The sequence below is a fragment of the Drosophila suzukii genome, chromosome 2L, assembly GCF_043229965.1.
Source record: "Drosophila suzukii chromosome 2L, CBGP_Dsuzu_IsoJpt1.0, whole genome shotgun sequence".
Lineage (NCBI taxonomy): Eukaryota > Metazoa > Arthropoda > Insecta > Diptera > Drosophilidae > Drosophila > Drosophila suzukii.
In genome coordinates this window covers 443,253-466,913 of record NC_092080.1, presented here as the reverse complement: position 1 = coordinate 466,913, position 23,661 = coordinate 443,253, and the positions used below count along the sequence as shown (strand labels likewise).

Sequence of the window (23,661 nt, the reverse complement as noted above, 5' to 3'; positions counted from 1 at the left end):
GGAGGAGGCAGATACTCCATGCCCATGCCCCTTCATTTATGAGTTGCAAAGCCTTCTCTGGGTCCCGCACTTTAAATTTAATTTCGCGCTAAGCTCGGCTTCCGTTTCGCACAGAATCAAGCTTGGTGGTCGCTAACGTCTCTGAAGTACAGTGAAGTCTGGTTAGTAATGAACAAATTTTATAAGAACCTACTAAGTAGTTGTTTTTAAACAGAAAAAGACTTTAAAGGATTTTTTTATAATATCAAGGCTTGTGTTTCATTTGGATTTTGGAAAAGAAACAACATAAACCGCTTTGCTTATAAAGAAGTGTTTATACCTTAGGAATATGTGCCAAAATTAAGTTTAATATAATTTACAAAGAGGCTTAATGCGATTCCAAGATGGGCAACATCCTTGCGGAATATGGTTAAGACATTATATAAGCCCGTTTTGCTTTAAGGGAGTTTTTCTACCCTTAGAAATATGTGCAAAGATTAAATTTAATAAAAACTAAAAGATAGTTCAATGTGATCTCAAGTTAGGTAGTATCCTTGCCGGTTCCCCAGACTTATCCCCACTGTCCCCACTTAACAGCCCGGCCAAGAAGGTGGTGCGAGCCAATGCAATTATGCGGAGGCTACTTGCCTACATATATTGGTAATTAAATAGATGGGCTGAGGTTACCTCGGAGGGAGATCTCCGGGAGGACGCCAAGTCGGAAAGTCGGGAAGGTGACGTTGACAAATGAGTTCATCAACAGCCCGAGCAGTAGCTCCCAACTTCTTCGGCTTTTTCATTTTCGGAAGGGGGATGGAACGGAGAGTTAAGATTGTGTAGAGTGAAAAGCGATTTATTTTTCGCCATTTGGGGCTTGGTGCGGTCGTTTAATAAACAATTTAATAGCGCGCATAAATTTTTCCAGCCATCATACTTATAATAAACCCATTTGTCTTCGGAACGGGCCAGCACTCATATAGGTAGCCCCTCCCCCGCCTTCCTTTCGATCCCCGATTCCCGAGGTGAGGGTTATTAAATTATGCGGCTCAAGCGTAAAAATAAACCGTAGCAAATGAGAATGTAGGACGCACCTCCAGTCTCAGACTCTCTTAACGAGCCCTAATAGTGGAAAGAGGCTCTCTTTCCCCATATATACTATGCCATATACCTCGCCGACTTTCTCCCGCGAGTCGGCTTCAATTAATCAGGGGAGATTCGAATAAATCAAGTGCCGTAAAGTGACACAGCGTGAGATGCACAGAGAGATGAATATTTAATTAGGAACAAATTAAAAATGCAAATAAAGTGGAACTACCATGGCGACTCCTTTTATTATTAATCGATAGACTCTCATAATTAGTTGGCCATAACAAAGGCTACCCGTGGAGCGCTGATCTTGGCCGTCTTCCTCGGCTCTTGGGTATTATTCTCATCGTGGGGCTTCTTTTTGTGGCTCTTTTCTATTAGCTAATTGGAGATCGAGGCAGCGGCTTTGATTGCCATCTGTTATGGACGCGTGCTAGGGGATCCCCCACCCCGCTTATCTGATTTGCCAGGCTACACGGAGAATTCTTCTTACTTATAGGGAATCGATTCTTATCTGTTAACAGATAGAAGTACAAGTTCGGCTTGCAGACAGTTTACATTTCTTTCTGGGACATCTTTAAATGGATCCGATAAGACAGGGGAGGGAAAATTTGGAGCAAGGGGGAATCAGTGCTCGACTGCCCCTAACATGTCAAATCGAACCACGAACGAGGTCATCTCTTATTGTTAGACACTTATTTATTTATTTCTAGCGTAAAGCGACAGACAAATTGATTTTAATTGAATATGATTGACGTCCGTTTTGGTGGCGATATCTCCCTGCCCGAAGTGCGATAATCTCAAACGGTTTCGGTGGTTTTGGACACTCATTGGGGTTAGCCCTCGACCTAATCTCAGTCATGTCGTTATCGCTACGAACACAACATTCTTATGCTTTTTAATTAAACTAAATTTATTTGGGTATTTCGTGGGTTCTTGAAATGTGATTGATAAAACTAGTAACAAAGACGTTCGAAAAAGAATAGATTGGTCTAGCAAGGGACAAATGTAAATTAAAAACCGAAACTCTTTTTAGAGTAGTTTAGGTGTTACCTAGTGCTCTACCCTTTGATTTTTAGAGGTCAATCGATCATACCTACCAAACTACCATGTCATAAGATTGTGAGATAATGGTTTAGCGATAACTTGGTTCGCACATTATCATTTGTCAGTGGTTAGCGGAATAGTCGCTAGGCCCGCTTCTCAAGAAGCCACTGGAGAACAACTTAATTAAGGTTCGATCGTCGGATAGAGAAGGCAAAGATCGTTTTCGGTGAAGCCGATCGGAGGCATCAAGCAATTTGTATTCAGGTATCACACAGCAACAAGTCATTTCACACTTTGATCACGCTGCTGCAGCTGCAATCCAGCAGTCCAGCAAGCCAGCAACCTGGCAACTGTCCTGGCCCAAAGCCTTCGAAGCCCGGCCTTAAAAGGATCTGCGAGTGGACTGTGTCCAACTCTGGAATGCACTGGCTTGCATACATTAGTCGAATATCGAATATCGAATGGCCAAAGCGAGCCACTCGACTCCGAGTCCGCACCCGCAGTCCGAGTCGGAGGCACCTTCGCAGTAATTAACTTGTTTCAATAATTACGCATGCGCATTTGCACATGTTGCAAGACCCTCCCGCCCCTGTCCTGCCCCGCCCACTTGTTACAGCCTGCAACAAGATTTTTGCATTGCGTGTGCTACGCACCGTCTGTGGATCGGACTCCTTTTTGGTCAGGGTATAATGGCCAAAATGTATGGTTTGGTAGAAATATCAAGTCAAAAATGGGTTACAAGAAAGATAAACTGCACTCAATTTTCGAAAAAACTAGTTTTGAGTTAAAAATTGGAACGAAGCGTTACAACATTACATTATTGCTGTTGATTTTTAAAACAATTTCGTAAAATTAAATTAGGCCTGGGAGGTTTAAATTGACAACGAAATTTTTGTATCTAATTTTTTAAAAAGGGATTACATTAACAAGTTTTGTTTAAAAGTTTGTATAATGGTTATATCTCTTTCCTAAGGTACTTATCAGTTGTTACACCACACTTTTTTTTCGGCGGAACACATTCGATTGGAATGTTTGTTTTTGGCTGCAAATTTATGCAGCAGACGTCGCTTATTAAGAATTCGTTGGCTCCTGCCCCCAGCCTCTTGCTCAGGGGTCTCCTCTTCCTGGACTCCCTGCTCTCCCTACCACTCTACATGATCCAGCTCCTATTCCTCTCCAGCGGCTGCCACATCGATGTCCGTTGAAGGTGGCAGTGGCACTTAATTATTGATAGCATTACAAGCGCGGTTCACTGGGTCACGAAGTGTACATGTCATGGGGTTTTTCAAAAAAGGAAGAAGGAACCTCTTGAGATCTCAATTTATTGTCTGTGCCACAGTTACACAATCAGCCGCTCTTTTGAATGCGAGTTCCCAAACCAATTCAAAAGAGAATGTTTCCGTTAGGAACACTGATAAAAAAATGGAATAGTACATTTAAATATCCGCATATTGAATCAAAAATTTCATATTTCGTATTTAAATTTAATACAAAAAACATTGTATTAAATACGAAACATATTAAATTGCATAGTTTAATACTAAAATATTTAAATCAAAGAAGAGCATGTTTAATTTAAATTTGTTTATATTTATTTTTAAAAATATTATATTTATCGTTAATATTTTCAGAATTAAAAAAATCCGTATTTAAATTAAAAATGTTTCATATTAATTTTGAGTATTCAAATTATTTTATTTTAAAGTTTTTAATATTTAAAATAAAAATGTTTGTAATAATAATAAAGAAAGTGTCAATTTGAAAGGGTTTTTCAATGTTTATATCAAATAAAAACACCTCAAGAAGATATCTTTTATATTTACGTACAAATTAATTAATTAAAATGTATTTTATTTGTACTATCACATTTAAATATGTTTCATATTTAAATATTAGTTTCTGCCATGTCCGTTTTTAAGTACGATAATATTTAAAATAAATATTTTAAGCTGACTTTAACAAAAAGATTTATTTCATAAACTGTATACTCATGTCCATACATTTGTTCAGACCAAACATTATACATTTTTAAAAACAAATTTATATACATTAAAGTAAATTGACATATGTACATATGTATGTACGTATGTAAATGGGCAGAACAAAAACGAAGGCGCTAAGATAATTTTTGGCGGTTTTTTTTTGTTCTATCCTACACACATTCTTTCGCGTTTGCTTTGATCAATGACTCTTCTTCTTGATCACTAAACGACGCGTTATTGAAGAGTTGCAGCCGAAGAAGTTGGACGTGTCGGGTCTTTATAAAAGTGAAGTTGGCATACAAATATAAAATTAAACTTGATCGCGCTATCAAAAAATCATGTGAAGTTTCTTTAAATAAATAAGTGTGTATGTTGGCAGCAACATTCAATGCCAAAAAGTACATTTTTCGCGGCATGTCTTTTCTTTAAACTGTATTCGGCCATACATATGTACATATGTACATATGTACAATTGATTCCGCTTTCTCAACACGGCACGACGCTTGCCATTTCATAATTGCAGCCAAAAAAGTAGGACGTGTCGTATCTTTTTTAAAGTGAAAATAGTCTAAAAATTAATATGTGCATATGTGTGTATAAAAGTTAAATTAAAATTATCAAAAATATTTTACTCGTACTGCGTTTTCCTAGAATACAACAAATTAGCGCGCGCCGTTACACGCATACATATACATACATATGCACGTAGAATGTATTAATTATTAAGTGGATTAAAATTTTCGGTTCTCAGAAACGTATGAACGTACAATCAAATGCAGCTACACACACATACATATCCCACACCGTGCGTTTACCGTTGCTTGGTCGCCAACAAAGTTGAGCGTGCCTTAGCGAACACACACATGTACATTTTCTGCAACACATCTACCCACACACAGCGTGCGTTTACCGTTCCTGGCAAAGTCATAGGTAAGTAAAAAACGTAGAAATAAATACATTTTTAAAAGTAAGAATACGGCAAAGTAGGTTTTAAATTAAATAATACATTTTTTCTATATCATTCCTCGCAGTGGCAAACAAATACATTCTCGACCCAACATATGTACATATATGCCAAATATACAAATTCCAGAACGAAGCATATAAAACTGGATAAAATATTGGAGGTTCCTGTTAAGAATAAAACCCATACTCGGCGTAAGGATGTGAAAACTTTCGATGGAGCTGAGCTTTTGAAAGCATGGCCAAAATATGCTGACTCGCGGGCGCCGGAATTGGTAATTTATAATTTTAGTCAGACTACATTCGGATTTTGTCTTTTTATTTATTTTTTTTGTGCTCTTTTGTTGTTTTCTTTCAGGTCCAAATCTTTAACCATTCATATTTTGATTGATCTCTTTAAAACGAAATCTATAATTTTCTTTTTTATCTTACTATTTATTTCGCAGATAACTTACAAAACTAATTAGTGTTTAGCTATTAAGATTGGTAATACTCTAAGATTGTTTAAAGTACTTTCTTTCGTTTATGAATTGACAACTGTGTATGTAGCGTGTAATGCTATAGAAGTTAAAACATGCAACCATTTGCAGGCATATGAATGTGGAATAATTAAAAATGTATTAGTTCTTAAAAAACATTTAAGAGTTTTCAAGCCATCCAATGCACATGTATGTATGATGTAAATGCTAAAAAATATGTTTTATACAGATCTCTGTAAAATAAATATAAGTGTAACTGTATTATTTGTACCTTCCAGCAAGCCGTAATGAAAAATAAATGTTTAAATAAAATCGAAAAAACAGAAATAAAATTTGTGTACTAATTTTTTTTAGTGTACCAAAAATATTTGAATACTTATCATATTTAATATTATGATTGGCATATTTTGAATAAATATGTCAAGTATTGAATCTTAATACGACTTATATTGAATTTTAATATTTCGGTTATTCATTTAACTATTAAAATTTTAGAATTTAATATGGTTTCTATTTATATTAAACACGTGTACTATTTAATTCAAATTTTAAAAATTTAAAATCAAATAGTCATAATATTAAATAGAAATATGCATTGTATTTAATTTAAATATGGCTTATATTTAACTTAAATATTTAAAATATTAAAATCTATTCCGAAAATATTTAAATTTAATATGGAAAAAAAGGTTAATATGCGCATATTTAAATTTAATAAAAACCGCAATGGATGAAAATCAAAGCGAAAAATATTTGGGTTGAATATGAAATATTTGGATTTACTACGTTTTTTTTATCAGTGAAGCTACTCAATATTCTTCGATCAAGAAAGAATACTAAATTCCAACAAGCAAGATTAAACAATTGACTTCATAAATGCAAAAACAAATATGCAATATTCAACATAAATCTTGCAAGTAACAACATATAAAACACGTTGAATGTTTGATTATGTTATAATAATGTGTAACTAATTTAAATGTAATAACAATTACATTAAAAAATGGCCACGTCATCGATAATATCATATACAAAAAACATTCTCCTCGATGGGTACCTATAATTCCCAATTAGTTCTAGCTACAAATTCACGACCTGGGTGCTATAGCAGTCGATGAATTTGTTGACCGGAAGTCTCCGCGGATAATCTAGTCGGTGTGTATGTTGATGTTTGTGGAGTGATTGAAGGAGCTGGACTCCAGGGTGCAGTGCATCAAGAATCTCTCCAGGTATGTACTTGCTTAGGAATTAATTAATTAAATTAAATATTTTTAATATCACCTTAAGGTAAGCTCAGTACGAACACTAAACTGTTTCTCAAGATTAAATTTAGTCTTATAAAACTTTCGTACAACATTGCACTAAAATATTGTTATAAAATATAGAGCAGGAAATTCGATCAAAGATCTGATGACATTAGAAATGGGTGACCTCACTATTTCTGGGTTTACCCCCAAATATTCCTTTGCCCTACGCACTTTTCCAATTAATTTCATTTCCGTTTCGTAGTCGCGGTCCCAGAACACATGTTTCAATCTTCAAAAGGTAGCGAAAACATAGAATCAATAATTAAGAAATGTCGAACATAAAACGAGAGGCCCGCGTCATGTGATAAGAGGAGTACAAGGAACCAGAGGTGCTGTCCCAAACTTGCGACTTATTTTCGGTGCTCGCGTGACAAATCATAATTGATTGTTCGCTTAATTGAATTGGAGTCTGATAAGGAGAAGAATTCTTCGGCCAAGTGATCGTAATGGGCTTTGAAAAAGATCAATGACTCACGACCACCCGTCAAAAGCCCGCACGTGACTCATGATACATCCGAAAACACGGGATAGACAACACTAATAAATTGTTAATGGCTGTATCACAGCTCGGGGTGTACGATATGGCCCGGTACGGCGAGTCGTAAAACCAACGAGAGCCGTATAACAAAGATAAGCGACCCAGGGGCATATGTCAGTCCCTGGGGGAATTGGGGAATGTGCAGTGCGGGATGGAGCTGCTCCTGCATAAGGACCTCTGGCTGTCAACCGCAGAATCAACTCATCAACATTGACAGGCGTTTCGCCATCTCCATCTGACTATGTATATCTCGGCGATCGGAGATCCCATCTTTATGGCCATTGGCCTTTGCAATTGACGCGTGATTGGCATTCGATCTGTGATTGCCCCTCCCCGATCCTCGACTCGTGATTCTCGGACATCAGCATCCACTCAACGTTCTGGGGACCCCAAAGATAGGCATGGGCGAAACGAGTTCCTCCGAAGAGGGCCAAACTGATCGATCGATCGATCGGCGGTTGGATCGCTCACCGGATCGTTCTTAAGGTGTCATCTACTTTGTATGGAGAGTGTGCGACCAGTTGACAGTCATTTAGCAATGCATATTCAATTAGAGCTAATTGGTGGAGGGAGTGTCGCTATTGCGAAGAATTCAAAATGGTTATTAATGAGCAACTTATTAAAAATTGCACATTTAATCTTACTGAACTGGAGCCTTAGGAAGTTTTTCCTGCGACTAATATAATTATTTAGGTTTCGTTATTATAGCCCCATTCAAATATTCAAAGCCTTAAATGTTGTTTGTTCAACATAAGATATATTTTTAATAGTATAAACTAAAATCTGTTATATGTAGAAATGTCATGTTAACATTTTTGGCATCTCTTCTGTAAGTAATGTTGTTTTAGGTTCCCTTTTTTCTATTTTGAAATTCAAATATTTATAAAATAATTAAATTATGAAAACTTTCCATAGATTTAAAATCCAAAGCATTGATTAAAAGAAAAGAAAGGTTACTAAAACATTTTTATTTTTACATCTTTGCCGTCGCTTGTTTGCCTTGTTTGTTCCCTTTTTCTCTCCATTTCTCTTTCTCCCTCCCCCATTTACCCACCACTGATTGGTAATCAGAAACCCCAACAAACATTCAAACAATCCCAGAGGTAGCTTATTTAATTTGACTCAAAATCAACTCTTCCATTAGGCGGAGGCATCGTTCCAAATTGCACCGGCGACACCTGCCGCTCTCGCAGTTTCTCTTTCCCAGGTGCGCCTCTCTCGCTCTCACAGTGGTTACCTCTTCTCTGGCTGCTTGGGGCCACGCCCCTTCGGCGGAGTCAGCCAATCGGAAACCTACGTTCGAAAGAGAGTAACGTGTTGTTGGTGTGGGAAGTTTTTCATTGTCGTGGTTTCTTGTTGCTGTTGCTGTAGTTGTTGTCGCTGTCTGTGTTGTTGTTCTGTTGGTGTTTGGTGTTGTTGTCGTCGACAGGCAATTTACATGAAATCAAAATGAAACGCATAAAAGGGGCCGGAAGAGAGAGAAGTTTCGACTTTGGCGACTGTTAAATATGCTAAAAATGTGTTTTCATATTTATTCCTATACAAAACTATAAATTAGTTGCCTCAGAATCACATTTACGGTATAAATAGGGAATAGAAGATCTAAAGAAAATTTAAGTAATTTCTAAAACTCTTTAAATTCTGACAGATTATACATTAGATTGTGGTAACCATTATAAGATTTGGTAATACGAGTATTTAATACTATATTTTAACTATATTCAATACCCAGTTGGAACTTGCATACGATTTCAAACAATTTCTTTATAGTAACAAACATAATTGTAAATATTTACCCGAAAAATAAAAAATTGTCTATATAGACTTTTATAATCCGTATACATTTTTCTTTTATCTTCTTTATGTAGGGTCTTTTAAAACCAACCTCTATTTCTCGTCCGATGGACCCTTCCACCCGGTTTCCTCGCCGGAAGAGCATTTCCATCTTCGAGCATTCCACTCAACTTTTGTTTACTTAAACTTTTACCATTTTGGGGTAAGTGTTAAAGTGGCCGCCAGTCGCAAAAGCCTGCTGTTCCCTGTTGCCTGATCCTGGTACTCCCCTAGTTTCCCGAGTTCCCCTATTTCACCGATATCCCCCACACATCTTGCAGTGGGTGGCAGACAGCGCTCCATGGTTGAGGTCGGGGATCTGGTCTCTCGGTCGTTTGATACATTTTACGGTGCCATTGGCAGAGCTGATTGTTTTTTAAATTGTTTCTGCACGCGATTCGTGTTTGTCGGGTTTATGGCTGTAATAGCCACGGCCAACATTGTTGTTATTGTTCTATCCTGAACTGGCCATTGTTGGTGTTGCTGCAGCATAATTTAATTTGAATGCATATGAGACCCAAAGTGGGTAATTGAATAAGTTTCGCTGCCGCCATAGCGCAGTTCGTTTCGCTTTTGCTCGGGTATATTTTTTCTAAATTTGATTAGCGCCGCGACTCGAAAAAGTATTTTGCACGTTCTCGAGAACTCGCGTGTGGAGGGGCCAACCAAGGGTTAAGGGTTCGTGGAGGGGGTGCAAAAACGTATATTGCAATTTATTTTCTGGCCAGCTTAGCAGGCTGCTTGCCACTCAAATTGATATGTAAACGTGGGGGGTTTTTTAATGCCGCCGAACAGTTCGCTGAGTGGAGGTAAATTTACACACTCGACTCGTGTAAGCTTCGATTTGTGTTTGTTTTCCGCAAAATTTCGGAGAGCAGAATAAATCATCGCGAGCCACGCCCCCAACAAATTCGATTTCAATTTCTGTGGCTTGTAATCAAAATCGATTCCTCATTTTCACACACTTCTTCCCCTCGGCGAAATTATCAACGATTTCGCAGCTCCCCACGTACGAATCGAAGGAAATTGTTTCTAATGAGATTAAGGTCCATTCATTTGCCGCATTACCTGATTATCTGGCAAAAAGGTTCGCTTAAGGTCAGACACTTGATTAGAGTAATCTTTTCGCCGATTTTCAGTATTTTGGTGGCTGTCATTGAACTTGAAACCGGGGCGGAAACGAAATCGAAGCATGTATTTAGCTAATTGCCTGAGAGCCGAATTCGCGGACCCTGCCTCATTAATCATGCCAAAAATGCATACTTCTGCTTAGGCGGCTTTTTAATTAATTTGATTAGCATTAATCGTTGCGAATGCGAATTATGAATCAATTTATGGCGGTGTTTCGGACTCAGTCTGTCTTTTTCCCTTCTCGCTTCCGCTTGTGGCGGCAGAAACGAGTTCGTTGCCTAAGTCTTTCGTTTCAGCCCTCTTTCTTCCCCGTTTCTCCGCCTTCCCCGCAGCATCCGAGACTTAATCATTTTGACATGTCTCGCCTTCATTTGCATAATTTTGAATAACGTTTAATGCCGGGACACGCCCCCAAAGTTACCGCTTTGAATCGGGCGTGGGTCGATCTCCGCGATCGACGATTATTGATCGAGCGGATCATGAATATGCAGAATGCCGCTATTAATTGGACAGCTCACAAGATTGTTAGCTTCTTGAATACGGCAATGAATGTGGGCTACGCTTGGATGGCTTTGAAACGCTTAATTACTGATATACACTGGGCAACACAGAATGAAAATTCGCAAATCATTGGGGTTTCGCCAAAGATTTGATCTGCCATGCTTTTTAATTAGTGGCTGACATTAATGAAACAGATGTTAGTAAAAGTTTTTATCAACTTCTCATAATTTTTAATGGTTTTTCTGGGAATGAAATTTAATTTTCGTATTGTTTTTTAGCCTTTTCTTTGACATTCATATTTTTTAAGACACGAACTCTCTGCTTAACTATTAGTTGAGGAACAGACTTTCTTTGATTGATTTTCATGGCTAGCTGATCTCGGTCAGGATGACCTCATCTGGGATCACTCAACTCCATGTAAATGCCTCAGAACTCAATTAATAACCCACTAAGGCTATGTGAAGCCCCCCGAGAGGGCGGATGGGGAGGGGCGACCTACAGCAATGCCCATGCCAAGTCATGCTCGTCTTGTTTGGCTTGGAGCTCTCCTGTTTCGCCGACGGATCCAGCGGATCCCATCCAGCGGAGCTCTCACCACGTCAGCCAGACGGACAAATGTTTGCACAACACACGATAATGATGACAAGCCAAATTAGCTACTAATTTTCACACACACACGAAGGCAGCATGGACATGGAGATGGTCATGGTAAAGGGTCAGTTGGAGCGCCAGGACCTCACACAGCTGGCGTTCGTTAATTTCTGGCACCGGAAGTTGAGAGCGAGGGAGGTTCCCGGGGATCAAATGTTGGCTGCAAATTGCCATAAATCAGCATTTGATTATCCTTTGGCCCGCCTAATTTTACCTCTCGGCTAATTTTTGGCCCCCTCCTCCTCTTATTTTTCTTCCTGCTCAACGTCGATGTCATGTGCATGTTGGTTTGTTTTTAATTTATTAATTACTAGGCGGTCCCGCCGCTCTGCCGACTTGGATCCGGTATCTCTGGGCTTCTGCTATTAGCGAAATCTCCTCGTCTCCATTCTGTGTGATCCGCCAGTTAGCGATGATCCAAAGCTAACGGTTTCCAGGCATGCCAAAAAGGCCGAAATAAAGCTAGATTGCGGCTGGTTTTGCAGTCCGTTATTTCAAAGTTGTTAAAAAAAAACTACAAGTATTTAAAAAAAAGTGGATTCAAGCTAAACTTAAAATTGTTCATGAACAGCGTTAGGAACAGCTTATAAAGTTAACGCAGCTAAGTAAATTTTTGTTTGACTTAATTGTTTTTTAAACTCCAAAAAATGCGAAGAACAATTTAAGCTTTGGAAATATTGATATCTTTTTATTAATCCATTGCCTTTGTGTTTTTTTTTTCTTTTTTTTATTATGGCTTAAAAAAATCTTATAAGTATATTTTCTGACTTATCTCGGCTTAGCCACATGGCCTTTCCCCCCGCAACTTTCCATGCTAAACGGCGGCTGTCAAGCGACCCAAACAACTGCCACTTGGCTACCCGAAAGGCCAGGGATCTTTTGGAGCAGAGCCAAGATCACCCCGGGTGGTCGGAGGACGTCACTCAAATTGAAGTCCGGCAAATGAGAATTGCCCCATACCGAAACGTGGACCGTGGAGCGTGGAGAGCGGGAAGAGGGCGGGTGGCATCCATATCCACTGGCCAATCTCCATCATCTCCGCCTGTGAGCCGGAGTTGTTGGATTTTTAATTAAGCGTGGCCTGCACCCGAGGCTTTTCGTCAAGTAGCTCCTCTCGACAGGGGAAGTACGAGAAGCTCTCGGCTCGGATGTGGAACAGGTCTTGTTAGTAATTTTTAATTTGAGCTCTTCTGACAGCCAGCTGTCATATAAATTTAATTGAATTTACATTTTTATTAATTGCCAACTGTGCTAGTGGGGCTCGGTGCTACCCGTTGGCATGAATGGGAGATGAGTTGCTCAAACTGACTGGCTACTCATCAGCCCAGCCACATCCACATCCACTTCCACTCTGTGAATGAATTTAATTTGAGATGATTTGTTGATGGTTTCGTTGCGGTGATTTCTTGCTGACTAATTTAATGTGATTTTTAAATTGCCAGCCGACCGAGGCTGAGTGTGTGGCCTGCGAAGGGGAATTGGAATCGGGGAATCTCCTTGGAAGATTGATTGGGCCTCTGGAGTTGGGGAGTCGGGGGAGCATTTTTACGGAATTAATGAGATGACACGCCTCTCTCTGGGATACGAAACCCCCTCGGGATCATTATGAACTAATCTAATTTGCAAGCCCGGCGATGACAATCGAAGTCGGAGGAGTAGGGCCCCTCGATCCTTGGACACATCCTCTGCTGTTCCTCCTCCTTTTTCTCCTGCCCATCTGCGCTAACGAGTCCCCCTTTCTGCTCTTCCTTCAAGACCCCTTTCAGTTTAATTCGCAAATCAAACAACCGCAGGGCAGAGCTCGCAAATTCGCGCATAAGTAAATTAAAAATAAATTTATGTCCAGGCCGTCGAGGGGCGCAGAAGAGAGATGGAGCATGTGTTAACCGGTTTCGGGACGATCGCGAATGCAAATCCAATTAAAATTTCCCAACTGCCCAATGGGTGTAGGGGGGTGGGCGGTCGGATCGCATCCTGCGACTGGCGCTAAGCCGTAAAACGAAGCTGTGCGCTGATTTAAAACACTGCGGGGCGTGCTTATTGATTAAATACAAATTGCATTCATTCATCATCAGCTCTAGGGGCTGCTTGATATTGGTGTTTTTTATTGTTGCTGCTTTGGCTGGCAATTAAATTACGATTTGAGGTGGATGTTCTGCTCGTTTCCCAAATGAAATGCAATTACACAGCCCCTGAAAGGAGAGACAAATAAGAGGTGGCTAAATGTTGTTTGAATCTTATAACATTTGGCGCCAAGGGCTGCCAACTCGGTCAAATGGTTATGTGGCGTTAGTGAGATTCCTTGGATGCACTCAAAATATTCGATAGCTGGCTGTGGGTTGAGCAGATCTTGCATCTCCCTTTTTTACTGACACTTACGTTGGCTTACGTTTTGTTGACACTTACGTTCGCATCTTCCATCTCCCTTTTTTACTGACACTTACGCTGAGGCTGTCTCACTTTTTTACTGACACTTACGTTTTGCCGACTTACGTGAAAATATCTCAGAAAATCACTGATCACTGCAAGAGAAATATCGAAGTTGTCGATAATAATATCGATAATAATAATAATAATAATTTTGTTGTTAAAAATCATCCGCGACCGAGGCTCAGTCAGTTTTTTCGTCGTATTTATTATTGTTGAACCAAGTTCTTCGTTTTTTACATATTGACTGCAGTTTGAATGCACATGCACTGATTACTAGACATATAAGTAAACATCAGCCAATACAGGAAATTGCACAAAGTCGTCGATGGCGTTGTAGACTAATGAGTAATTCGGCTGTTTGCAAATAACAATAGTGCAATTCAATGCCGGAAAGCAGTGACACCCGGCCCTTGGTGGGCGCCCAGGACGAGGATGACGAGATCCTGGGCTCGGAAGGCAGCTTCGTTCCCGCCTTTCGTCCGCAGGATCACCAGGAGTACAACCTGGCGGATGAGCGATGCCTCCTGGAGCGCCAGCAGGACGAAGTGGTCCTGGTGTCCAACGAACCCACCAGCGGCCGCCTCTTCACCTACTTCGTGTTCTACCTGCTGGGCATTGGGACCATGACCCCCTGGAACTTCTTTGTGACCGCCGAAGATGTGAGTTCGATGAATGGAAAATTTCCACGCCCGCATCCTAGTCAATCGTAATGAACTTCGGACATGTGGAATCCAAACAGCTGAACAACTGGGCCAAGCGCAATTCTAAGGCGCGCTGCTTATCAGCTTTGTTGTTGTTTTTTTTTTACGACTACTGAGACGATAACTCTCTTTTCTCGCTTTTCTTTGTTTTCCGCTGACTCAGGATTTTACCTCTCTGTTTCTCTTTCAGTACTGGAAGTACAAGTTTCGGAATGCATCGATTAACGCCACCGATCCGGACGAGGAGCTCACCCCGCTGCAGAAGAGCTTCACCTGCGACTTGGCTTTGACGGCCACTATTTCGGGAACTACCTTCCTACTGCTGAATGCCATTTACGGCCATCATGTGTCGCTGCGGACCAAGATGCTGGGCACGCTGTGGGTGATTCTCGTATTGTTTGGGGTCACCACTGGCTTCGTGGAGGTCAACACGGATACGTGGCAGGAGCAGTTCTTCCTGATAACGCTCATAATTGTGGTGCTGCTAAATGGTGAGTAAATGAATCTATTAATTAAACCTGTTTTTAACATTCATATTTTCAAGTATCTGCTGCTACCATGTCTGGAGCCCTTTACGGAGTCGCAGGACTGTTTCCCTCCGAATTCATCACCGCCGTGGTCAGCGGACAGGCCCTGGGAGGTATTCTAACTGCCCTGGCCTTCATTCTTGTGCTTGCTTTTGACACGGGCCCCAATACTACCGCTTTCATCTTTTTCATCGTGGGCGGAGTGCTCATCCTGCTGTGCATTGTGTGCTACGTCATCCTGGCGAGACAGCCCTTCTTCAGGTATTACCTCGAGGGTGGCGACAAGTACAAGGTCATCCGGGCAGTGCCTTCACACAGTCGGAATGAAGGAGCAGAGGGCTTGCCGCTCGAGCCAATTCTGTGGCAGGTTATGTCGAAGATATATTTGCACGCTGCTTGCTTAGCGCTTCTCTACACTACTACACTGTCTGTCTATCCGGCGGTTACAGTGCTAATGCAGTCTGAGCATGAACACAGCGAGTGGACAGGTGAGTTAAAAACGGATTTTCCAAGACTGGTCTTTTAAACCGTTTCCTGTCAGATGTCTACTATTTGCCCGTGGTAAACTATCTGATCTTCAACTGTGGCGACTATTTTGGGCGTCTTTTTGCTGGCTGGCTGGAGCGACCCATAAACCAAAACACCTCGCTGTTATTTACCGTGGTGCGCATGGCGTTCGTTCCGTTCTTCCTGTGTTCCAACTCCAGCGAGCACAACTTTCTTCCCGTTTTGGTGAAGCACGACTACTCTTTCATTGCAATGATGGTCTTGTTTGCCTTGTCCAACGGCTACTTTACAAACATACTACTCATAATGGCACCAAAAAGTGTGAAGCAGCACGAAAAGGAGCTGGCTTCCTCAATTATGGCGGCCGCTTTGAGTTGCGGCATGGCTGTAGGATCGCTGCTCAGCCTGGTATTTGTTCAGATGCTGTGATCTCGCCAACACAATGAGTCTGCCGATGGTGCCTTAGGAAATTATATAATCTTTAAGCTTATAGTGTCATTTTACCTGGTATTGTTTCCATATCGTATAAGTAAGAGGTGTTTTCGAAGTCTTTCTAATTCTGCTCAACTCTTTTTTTATCATCTTTACTGTTTCATGTTGCCAAGATGTAAGTTTTAAAGTTTTTTTTATGTGCTAGAAATAAGACCATTTTTTAACCAAATTCAAAACGCTGCTATTTTCTTGGTTTAACGTTTATTTTAGTTTTTCTGCGGATCACAACAACAATGTGGATAAATTTTATTTGTTTTCCTTTTGACATTATTCTTTGATTTAACTAATGAACTCCATGGTAACATTGACTGCAAAGGGTTTTGTTTTTACAGGAAATCTTCACCAATAAGGTAGTTGCAGTAAGATAGTCACTGTTTCTGACTGCTTAAAGACTGAAAATCGATTTTTGAAAACTTGCAATTTTTAGATAGAAATAAATCCTTCGAAAGATCATCTTTCTAAGTGATCAACGAGCTGGCTTCTCCTGTGCTCTAACAATTTTAAACGAAGTCCAATGCTTCTCAAACTTTACACATCATCCCAAAAGTATGCTTCAATAAAGTGAGTGTTAGGCTAATGCAATCAATTTATTTAGAATATTATTCCTGGCTTTTCCTTCATTATTTCAATGAAATTAAAAGTTATTAAAAAGTAATATTTTATAATCCTGAAAAATTAATTTTGATCAATGTGGGTTATTATAGTCCTCAAAATATTATTAAAAGGGCAATCTTTCCCCATATCTTCTTCAATTTCGCGCACTGATTGGGGCACAAAAGCAAGCCAAAACGATTTGCAAAAATATCTGGAAAAAACCCGAAAAAATCGTGTTGCTCGTAAACTGTTTACAACTTCATTTAGTACAGGGCGAATAGTGTTCATGGGTATATCTTATTAATTTGTTAATTCATTTTACTAGTTATAAGTAAACGTTATTATAAATTCTTGCTAACATCAAGAGTTTTGTTTCGGTAAACGTTTTATAAGTGCCTTGGCAATATTATTGCAACAATGGGGTTCGGTTCCTCAATATGTATGTAGATTTATATATAACTCTAGGGTAAGTCTAAACATTTATTTAACTAGTTTAAGTTATAGGCAACCACAAATTCGTCAGTTGCTCTGCTCAAAACGTATTCTGCTCCTCCGTTATGGCCTAAATGGTTTCCGTATTTATTTTGTTTCCTTCGAAATCTTACGCTGCCCTTCGGTTTTCTGGTGTTTGACACCCATTTTGCTTTTCAATTTAAATCTCATTTTCGTATAAGTTTATGACGTTATCGTTAACTTAGCTTAACAAACACACGCAAACAACGAACATCGATTAAAGCCTTTCTTTGAAGGGGGTGGGGGTTTTAGGGTTATCGAGCGGGGGTGGCATGCAAAAGATAGTCTGCGGTTAACAAAGCAACTACAACATCGACGGTAGGGATAGCTAAAAACATCGACAGCACACAGATACGGATGCATATATAGTTGATCGAGTAATGCTTACATACGTACAACACCAAAACTATTTTCGAATTTCTGCTGAGTTGCTACAATGTTATTTTCTAATGCTGCTGTATTGGATAAGTCAAGCCAATTACACAGAGATAGACACCGAATGAGATAGACGATAGACAACCAACATCGACATCGATGCAAATACCGGGAAAACACACACGTACATACAGTCAGCAGCTAGCAGCTAGATACCAATACTCTGGATATTGCTTGTTTGCTATGTGGATATATCGTAACTTGTGGAACACTCTTAATATGAAATCTACGACACACGCACATCAAAAATTACAACATCAATTGGGAGTAAGGGGACCACTGCGAGCGAGATAGAACGGGCTCTGGTCCCGTCCTTTGGGTCTTGGGTTGGGGGAAGATATTGAGTCGGTTCTTGAGTAAGAGTTACGGGAAATTACAACATCTAAGGTGGTTCTGCCGTCCAGTGAAATGTACTTTCAACATTGTTTTGATTATTCTCATAGTGTTCGTTTAGATTACGTACTCGTATGTATGTTGTGGGCTATGCTTGAATTTTGGATTTTGTTACAAGGCAGCTTGGGTTTATTTGATTCTCTTTCCTCTTGTTCTTGTTCGATTACCTAAGGAGTGGTGTCTGGTCTACAACAAAGGTTAAATATACTCATCAAATTTGCATATTTTATTGTTTGATTGTCTTGAGAATGCGGCTCGAGTCTACAGTTTGGGAGTCACATAAGTCGGTGTGTGATTCCCCGCAAACTGCGAATGGCCTGTCGTTTTTCTTTTTTTTTGGTGTTGTAGGTTGTGTGCGACGCCGTCTGTGCGTGTATGTGTATGCGTTGGACCAAGGTAAAAACGGGGCGAAAATAAAATGGAAAAGTAGTGGGAAAACAATTCGATATAGAGTTTTATTGTAGCTTTGCAACAACTAATAAACATAAGAGTAGTGACTAAATCAAAAATAAATAGCAACCAACCGAAAAATAATTGACTAATTGTTGGCCTGGACTTGTGCTTCGGCATCCGCTTATAGAGCATTCGCCTTGTGTGCGCACGAGATTCATTCCACAGTTTTTTGTGCGAGAGCCTTAAACTAATCGTATAAATTAGATCGATTAAAACTGATGTAAAATACACACAACCACAATTAGCATTAGATAAATGGAGCACTCGACCTCCTTCGTATAGACAAATAAATTATACTTAGTTTCTGCTTCTGTTACGCTTGCTTGCTTAATTAGACACTCAGAGTTTCAGCGAAGTTCGAATAGGAAGAAACCGTACGGTTCGACGAGGGTTCTATGGACTGATGGATCCATATCCATGTCTATCCACACCATAGATATACACCAATAGTCACAGTATACAGATAAAGTACTGTAAAGTACGGATACGTCAACAGTTACACTACAAGTACATCATACATGCGATAGATTAACATCTAGTTTGTTCAGTTAGAAAACGCGTTTCGCTTGGGTTCCCCTTAGCAGTGGAGCTTAAGTCTAGAACTAGTCGAGGTCAGTTCCCGTCAATTAGGTGTGGGAGGGTAGGGTCTACTCCTCCGCTGCTTAAACTCTACGAAGACTTTTTCATTTCTATGTTTCTGCTGTAAATACTGAAGACTAACAACTGTAGAACCACAATTAATCCTAGGGACAATTGGGGGCGGGGAGAAAAAATCGTAGGGGCGAGGCCCATTTACGTCTTCATCTCCGCTGAGGCGGCGATGCTGTTGTGCGACTTGGCTGGCGAAATGGCCGAATGGCCACCGGCAGCACCTGCGTCCAGATTCAGGGTGAGATTATTGCCAGAAATAGCCGACGAACCGGAGCCCGAGCATCCGTGGTGATGGGGTCCGTGGAAGAGCACCAGGAAGCCATTGCTGGAGACGCAGCTACGCGATTCCGCCTCCTTGTCGAGAATTTGACGAGCCTGAGAATATTGAAAAAGGATGCACCCTTAAAAGGTTTATCATAATATAGAAGCAAAAATACATACCTTGGAGCGATGATCTGCCAGGGCATTGCGCACTGAGTCGTGCTGCTTCTGCAGCTCATCCGTACGCCGGTCAAAGGTCTGCTTCAGCCGCACCCGCTCAGCAACGCCACGTTCCACTACGGAGCTTGCCACCTCGCGTTTCATTCTGCCAGAAATACGTTAGTTAACCCAATTGAAAGCGGGTACGAAAGAGGTGCGCCACCCACCTGATCAGCTCATCCCGATCCCGGTGCACGGTGGCCAGATTCTTGACCTCGTTGCGGCGCGCCTCCTGCAGCTGGTGCATCACCTCGCCGGTGACCTTGTCCAGCGAAGCCTTCAGCTGCTTCGTCTGACTAGCTTGAGAGGTCTTTAGCACCTTCTCGGCTGCGGAGTAAATGGCCTCATGATACTTCTCCTGCAGCTCGCGATACTGGGACGTGTACTCGCGACAGGCACTGCGCAACCGCGACTCTTGGGTGCCGCCATCCAGGCTGCTGCTCCCACCGGCCAAATCCTCGCCAGCATCGGCGGCTGCACTCTCCTCGCTGCTATCGCCCAGATCAAGAGGGCAGGCGGGGATCTCCACACCGGGCTCACTGTGCGGAGAGAGACAATTACTAATTTCAATGGCGTCGTCTGGCAGTGCCACACCCACTGAGAATCGCCCCGCCCAAACACTTACAGACTCTTGTTGCTCAGCCGCTTCACCAGCTTATTTGTGATGGCAAACTTGGGCTTCTTGCCCTCCAGCGGACTGGATTTCTGTCCGGCAATCTTGACCTTCTCCTTGTCGTGCTTTTTGCGCAGCGACTCGAGCTTCTTTTCCATCTCGAGACGCTTCTCCTTGACGGACTTGTGGTCCAGGATCTTGTCCAGGGGTTCGGCCAACACCAGATCCACATCAAACTGCGAGGACTCCACCTGGCGAATGGACGTGCTTACGGACTGGTCCAGGGAGTGCTGATGCTGTATGGAGGGGACCACGATGGACCCACTGTCCTCTCCCCTTCCGCCATCCGTGCGGTCCATGGTGACCTCCACACTCATCGCTGCCGCTGCCGAGATACTCGGCCTGTGCTTGGGCGAAGTGGCTAGCGATTCAACTGGGCGCAGCTCCTTTTTCTGGCCACCTACTTGGACGAAAACGACTGGAGGATCAGACAGAATCGAACAGAGCGAGTGGGCAATGGAATAGGTTTAGAGGTGGTGCAGTTTGTGTGTCCGTCAACCGTTTTGAGTGTGGGAGTGAGGGTGGTGGTGGTGGGTAGTGGGTTGTGGGTTGGGTAGTGTTTGTGGTGTTGGTTTAACCAAATCCGAAAATCCAAAAGTACAACCGAAAGTTATATGAAACGTTACCAAAAAGAAAAGTAGAAAGAAAAGAAGGTAAATTAAAATCGCAACTCGAAGTGGGTGAGTGGTGCTACTCCTTACGGCTATTATAGTTTACTCACACGACTTGGAGAGATCCTCATCCGGTCCACCCACCGCTTCAGCTTCGTCCGTTAGAACGGACAGCTGAATATCGCGCTTTTCCAGCTCACTCTGGTATTTGATCGGATTGGCTAGGGCCTCGGCAAAATTGGAGAGATCATCGGGCACGTAATCCTTGACCACCACGCACAGGAAAAGGGAGGCCAGGGCGATGGGTTGACCCACCTCGGATCTCAGATTTACGTGTCGGTAGCCGGGACAAAGACCGATTACGGGCAAAACGCGATGACCGATGAGCTTGCCACCCTCTTCATAGGCTGCAATGCGAATGCTCGCCAGTTCGGGAAGCACCACTTTCTTAAACACAAACGGCTCCTCGTCGTAAACCGGATTCATTCCATTATCCCTGACCGTCTTTGTGCGGAACTTCTTCCGCACCGTGTCCGCTGGCAGTCCGTACATGTCCACCTCCACAAAAGTGTTGGCCCTCTTGTCCGTGAGGAACTGACCGGATAGAACCGTGATCGAAACTGTACCAGCTATGATGCCGTCCACGGTGCTCTCCGCAAAGGGATCCAACCTGCGATCCGATCGCCGCATGAACTCAGGCTTAAGGAGATACCCAGACCGAGCGTTGTACTCAAAGATGCCCAAGTTGAGCTGCATGGCCAGGTCGAGGGTTTGGAAGTTGAGAGCCACGAGCTGGCATCCCGCGTTCCAGAACAACTGGGGCATGAAGTTGGAGCTATCGAAGCGAGTGCCCGCCGGATAGACACGGGACAACTGGTGTTTGTTGTAGTTCACAAACTCAATCGGTCGCTCCTTTAACAGTGTCGTCGCCTGTTTTTCATCGAACGAGGACATCTCGTAGCAGCGATTCTTTTCTGTAATGGTGGGGTTAGGAAAATAAAGTATAGAGTGTCAGCAACTAAGTCAGCATACTCACTTTCCGCATTTTCAAAGGAGCTGAAGTGGATGGGCTGAACATAGTTGACCAGAGCCGAGATCTCCGCCCCGGCCTCCGTTTCCTTTTGGGCCTTCTCTGGCGGTGGCTCGTTGCCGCTGGGCAGACTGGGTGTGGTGTTGGGCAGGGATTCGTCGTCCGAGGAGCTGTCCGAATCGGAGGATCCGGTGCTATCCTTGGAGCTCTGGCGGATTTGCTAACGGGAGATAAGGGAAAGATCAGGGGTTTGTTAGTCTATCGGGTGGCTAATCCGATTGTTTGCTCGCCTGAGGTCACCAGCAGCCGTCACCAGTCACATATTATGTATACGCCGTGTGGCACCCCATGTCGGAACTATTAAATTGCATGTCATTGCATTGCTGGTCTGGTCCCCAAAGGGTTAACAGGGAATGGCAGATGGAATATGAAACCTATTATTATATGTTGTGCTCTTGTAACTGCCAGAGATCCCAGTCTTTACTTGCACAGTGAAAATATTTCAATCAATACAAAAAACAATAGTTGACTTATCTATAATGCTTATTTCAATTATAAATTTTAGGGACACCGTACGACCATTTTGCTATTCATAGGATTTCTCAGTAGAATATTAGGAAAACATTTCCATAATTAATCATTATTATATTCAGACGATTTTTCTCGCTGTGCAGATAATGCGAAAGCGGGGCAAGAAACTTGCACAGATTGTGTTTCCTCTTCGCTGCGAAAAAGGGCCGACGGGGGAAGTACACAATGCATTGCTGGGCATTGCATAAAGTTTACGACACGACGACAACCAGGACATGGCGGTCTGCGGTTTCCTCCGGTCTCCGGTTACCTCCTCCCCCTCCACCCCTCACCCCTCGTCCCAGCGGAATCACGTCACTCTGCAATCGATTTATAAAAGTCCCACAATTCCGGCTGCCGAAGGAAGTGCGGATAATGGGCCGCTGGTCGAGGACCGAGGCCCTTGCGAATCCCCAGCGGCTAATGAGGCCAAAATGCACACAGCATACGGCACTTCCCAAAATGTAAATGTCCGCCATGTGAGCAGCCTGACTTCCATTAGCACCAGCTAATGCCCAAACGGCATTTATTATGCAACATGGCCATTAAACGTAAACCAGGGCCCAGCACAATAAAAAAATCATAAATTATAACACTGCAGGCAGGCAAATTAAATTAGAGTGCATAAATGCTGGATAAGTGAATATTTGGAAGGGATGGGATTTGGCAAACATTTAGCCAAATTAGTTTGGGTTTCAGTTCCGACCAAGTTTGCATTCCGGGGGATTCCCCCGGAGGCTCCAGTTTTGATTACTGCCTGCGATACTGATGGTCGGTGGCCGGACAGGGGCAACTTCTGATTAGTGAGCATATCGTGTGTCATTTCCCCTCTGGCCGGCCAGTTCCGTCCTCCTCCTCCGCCCACTTGGAATATCCACAGTTTGCAGTTCGTTGACTGTCACTGGTCATCAGGCAAACCAACTCAGCCACATACATTCCTATTGCCAGCCACATCCACTCTATTCCATTCATTTCCATGCATACATTCATTTATAACTTTTTGTGGAGCTCCCACATAGGTGCACTGAGAAGAAAGTGTGTGTTGTCCACAAGGTACAATAGCTCTAACATTAAAGTTGAAGTAGAAGCTGTGTTCTTAATAAT

At 42.1% G+C, this 23,661-nt stretch overlaps 2 protein-coding genes and 1 long non-coding RNA gene across 15 annotated transcripts in view; 2 read left to right on the top strand and 1 right to left on the bottom strand.

Annotated features, from left to right (window-relative positions):
• Positions 1–4,264: 4,264 nt before the first annotated feature.
• Positions 4,265–5,875, top strand: LOC118877396 (uncharacterized). Of its 7 annotated transcripts, none has more exons than XR_011605934.1 (4): positions 4,265–4,379; positions 4,846–5,024; positions 5,126–5,332; positions 5,416–5,873. It is a non-coding gene; the product is annotated as an uncharacterized lncRNA (long non-coding RNA). The 7 variants fall into 7 exon arrangements; XR_010655381.2 differs by having other exon boundaries at positions 4,313–4,457; XR_010655379.2 differs by having other exon boundaries at positions 4,314–4,625.
• Positions 5,876–14,102: 8,227 nt separating this feature from the next.
• Positions 14,103–16,419, top strand: Ent1 (Equilibrative nucleoside transporter 1). The gene is made up of 4 exons (XM_017089380.4): positions 14,103–14,586; positions 14,819–15,119; positions 15,173–15,643; positions 15,697–16,419. Exons 1-4 carry the CDS (start codon positions 14,311–14,313, stop codon positions 16,089–16,091), a joined length of 1,443 nt encoding a protein of 480 aa, XP_016944869.2. The 5' UTR covers positions 14,103–14,310; the 3' UTR covers positions 16,092–16,419.
• Positions 16,420–18,990: 2,571 nt separating this feature from the next.
• The window catches only part of Plc21C (Phospholipase C at 21C), a 46,486-nt gene continuing 41,815 nt past the window's right edge, over positions 18,991–23,661 (bottom strand). For 2 of the 7 annotated variants that reach the window (XM_017088410.4, XM_017088489.4), the window contains exons 12-17: positions 21,994–22,207; positions 21,068–21,931; positions 20,299–20,764; positions 19,841–20,233; positions 19,635–19,779; positions 18,991–19,568 (exon numbers count right to left, since the gene is read on the bottom strand). In XM_017088410.4, the coding sequence (XP_016943899.1) occupies positions 19,335–19,568; positions 19,635–19,779; positions 19,841–20,233; positions 20,299–20,764; positions 21,068–21,931; positions 21,994–22,207 (2,316 nt within the window). In that variant the 3' untranslated portion in view covers positions 18,991–19,334. The remainder of the gene's footprint in view (positions 19,569–19,634; positions 19,780–19,840; positions 20,234–20,298; positions 20,765–21,067; positions 21,932–21,993; positions 22,208–23,661) is intronic. The other 5 variants (XM_017088762.4, XM_017088584.4, XM_017088837.4 and 2 more) reach the window with 5 other exon arrangements.

Bases quoted from the DNA above. Each gene is read 5' to 3' on its own strand.
- Ent1 (XM_017089380.4), top strand. From the start codon at position 14,311: ATGCCGGAAAGCAGTGACACCCGGCCCTTGGTGGGCGCCCAGGACGAG. The intron at 14,587-14,818 runs GTGAGTTCGATG...TTTCTCTTTCAG, and splicing joins TCTTTGTGACCGCCGAAGAT to TACTGGAAGTACAAGTTTCG. The intron at 15,644-15,696 runs GTGAGTTAAAAA...GTTTCCTGTCAG, and splicing joins TGAACACAGCGAGTGGACAG to ATGTCTACTATTTGCCCGTG.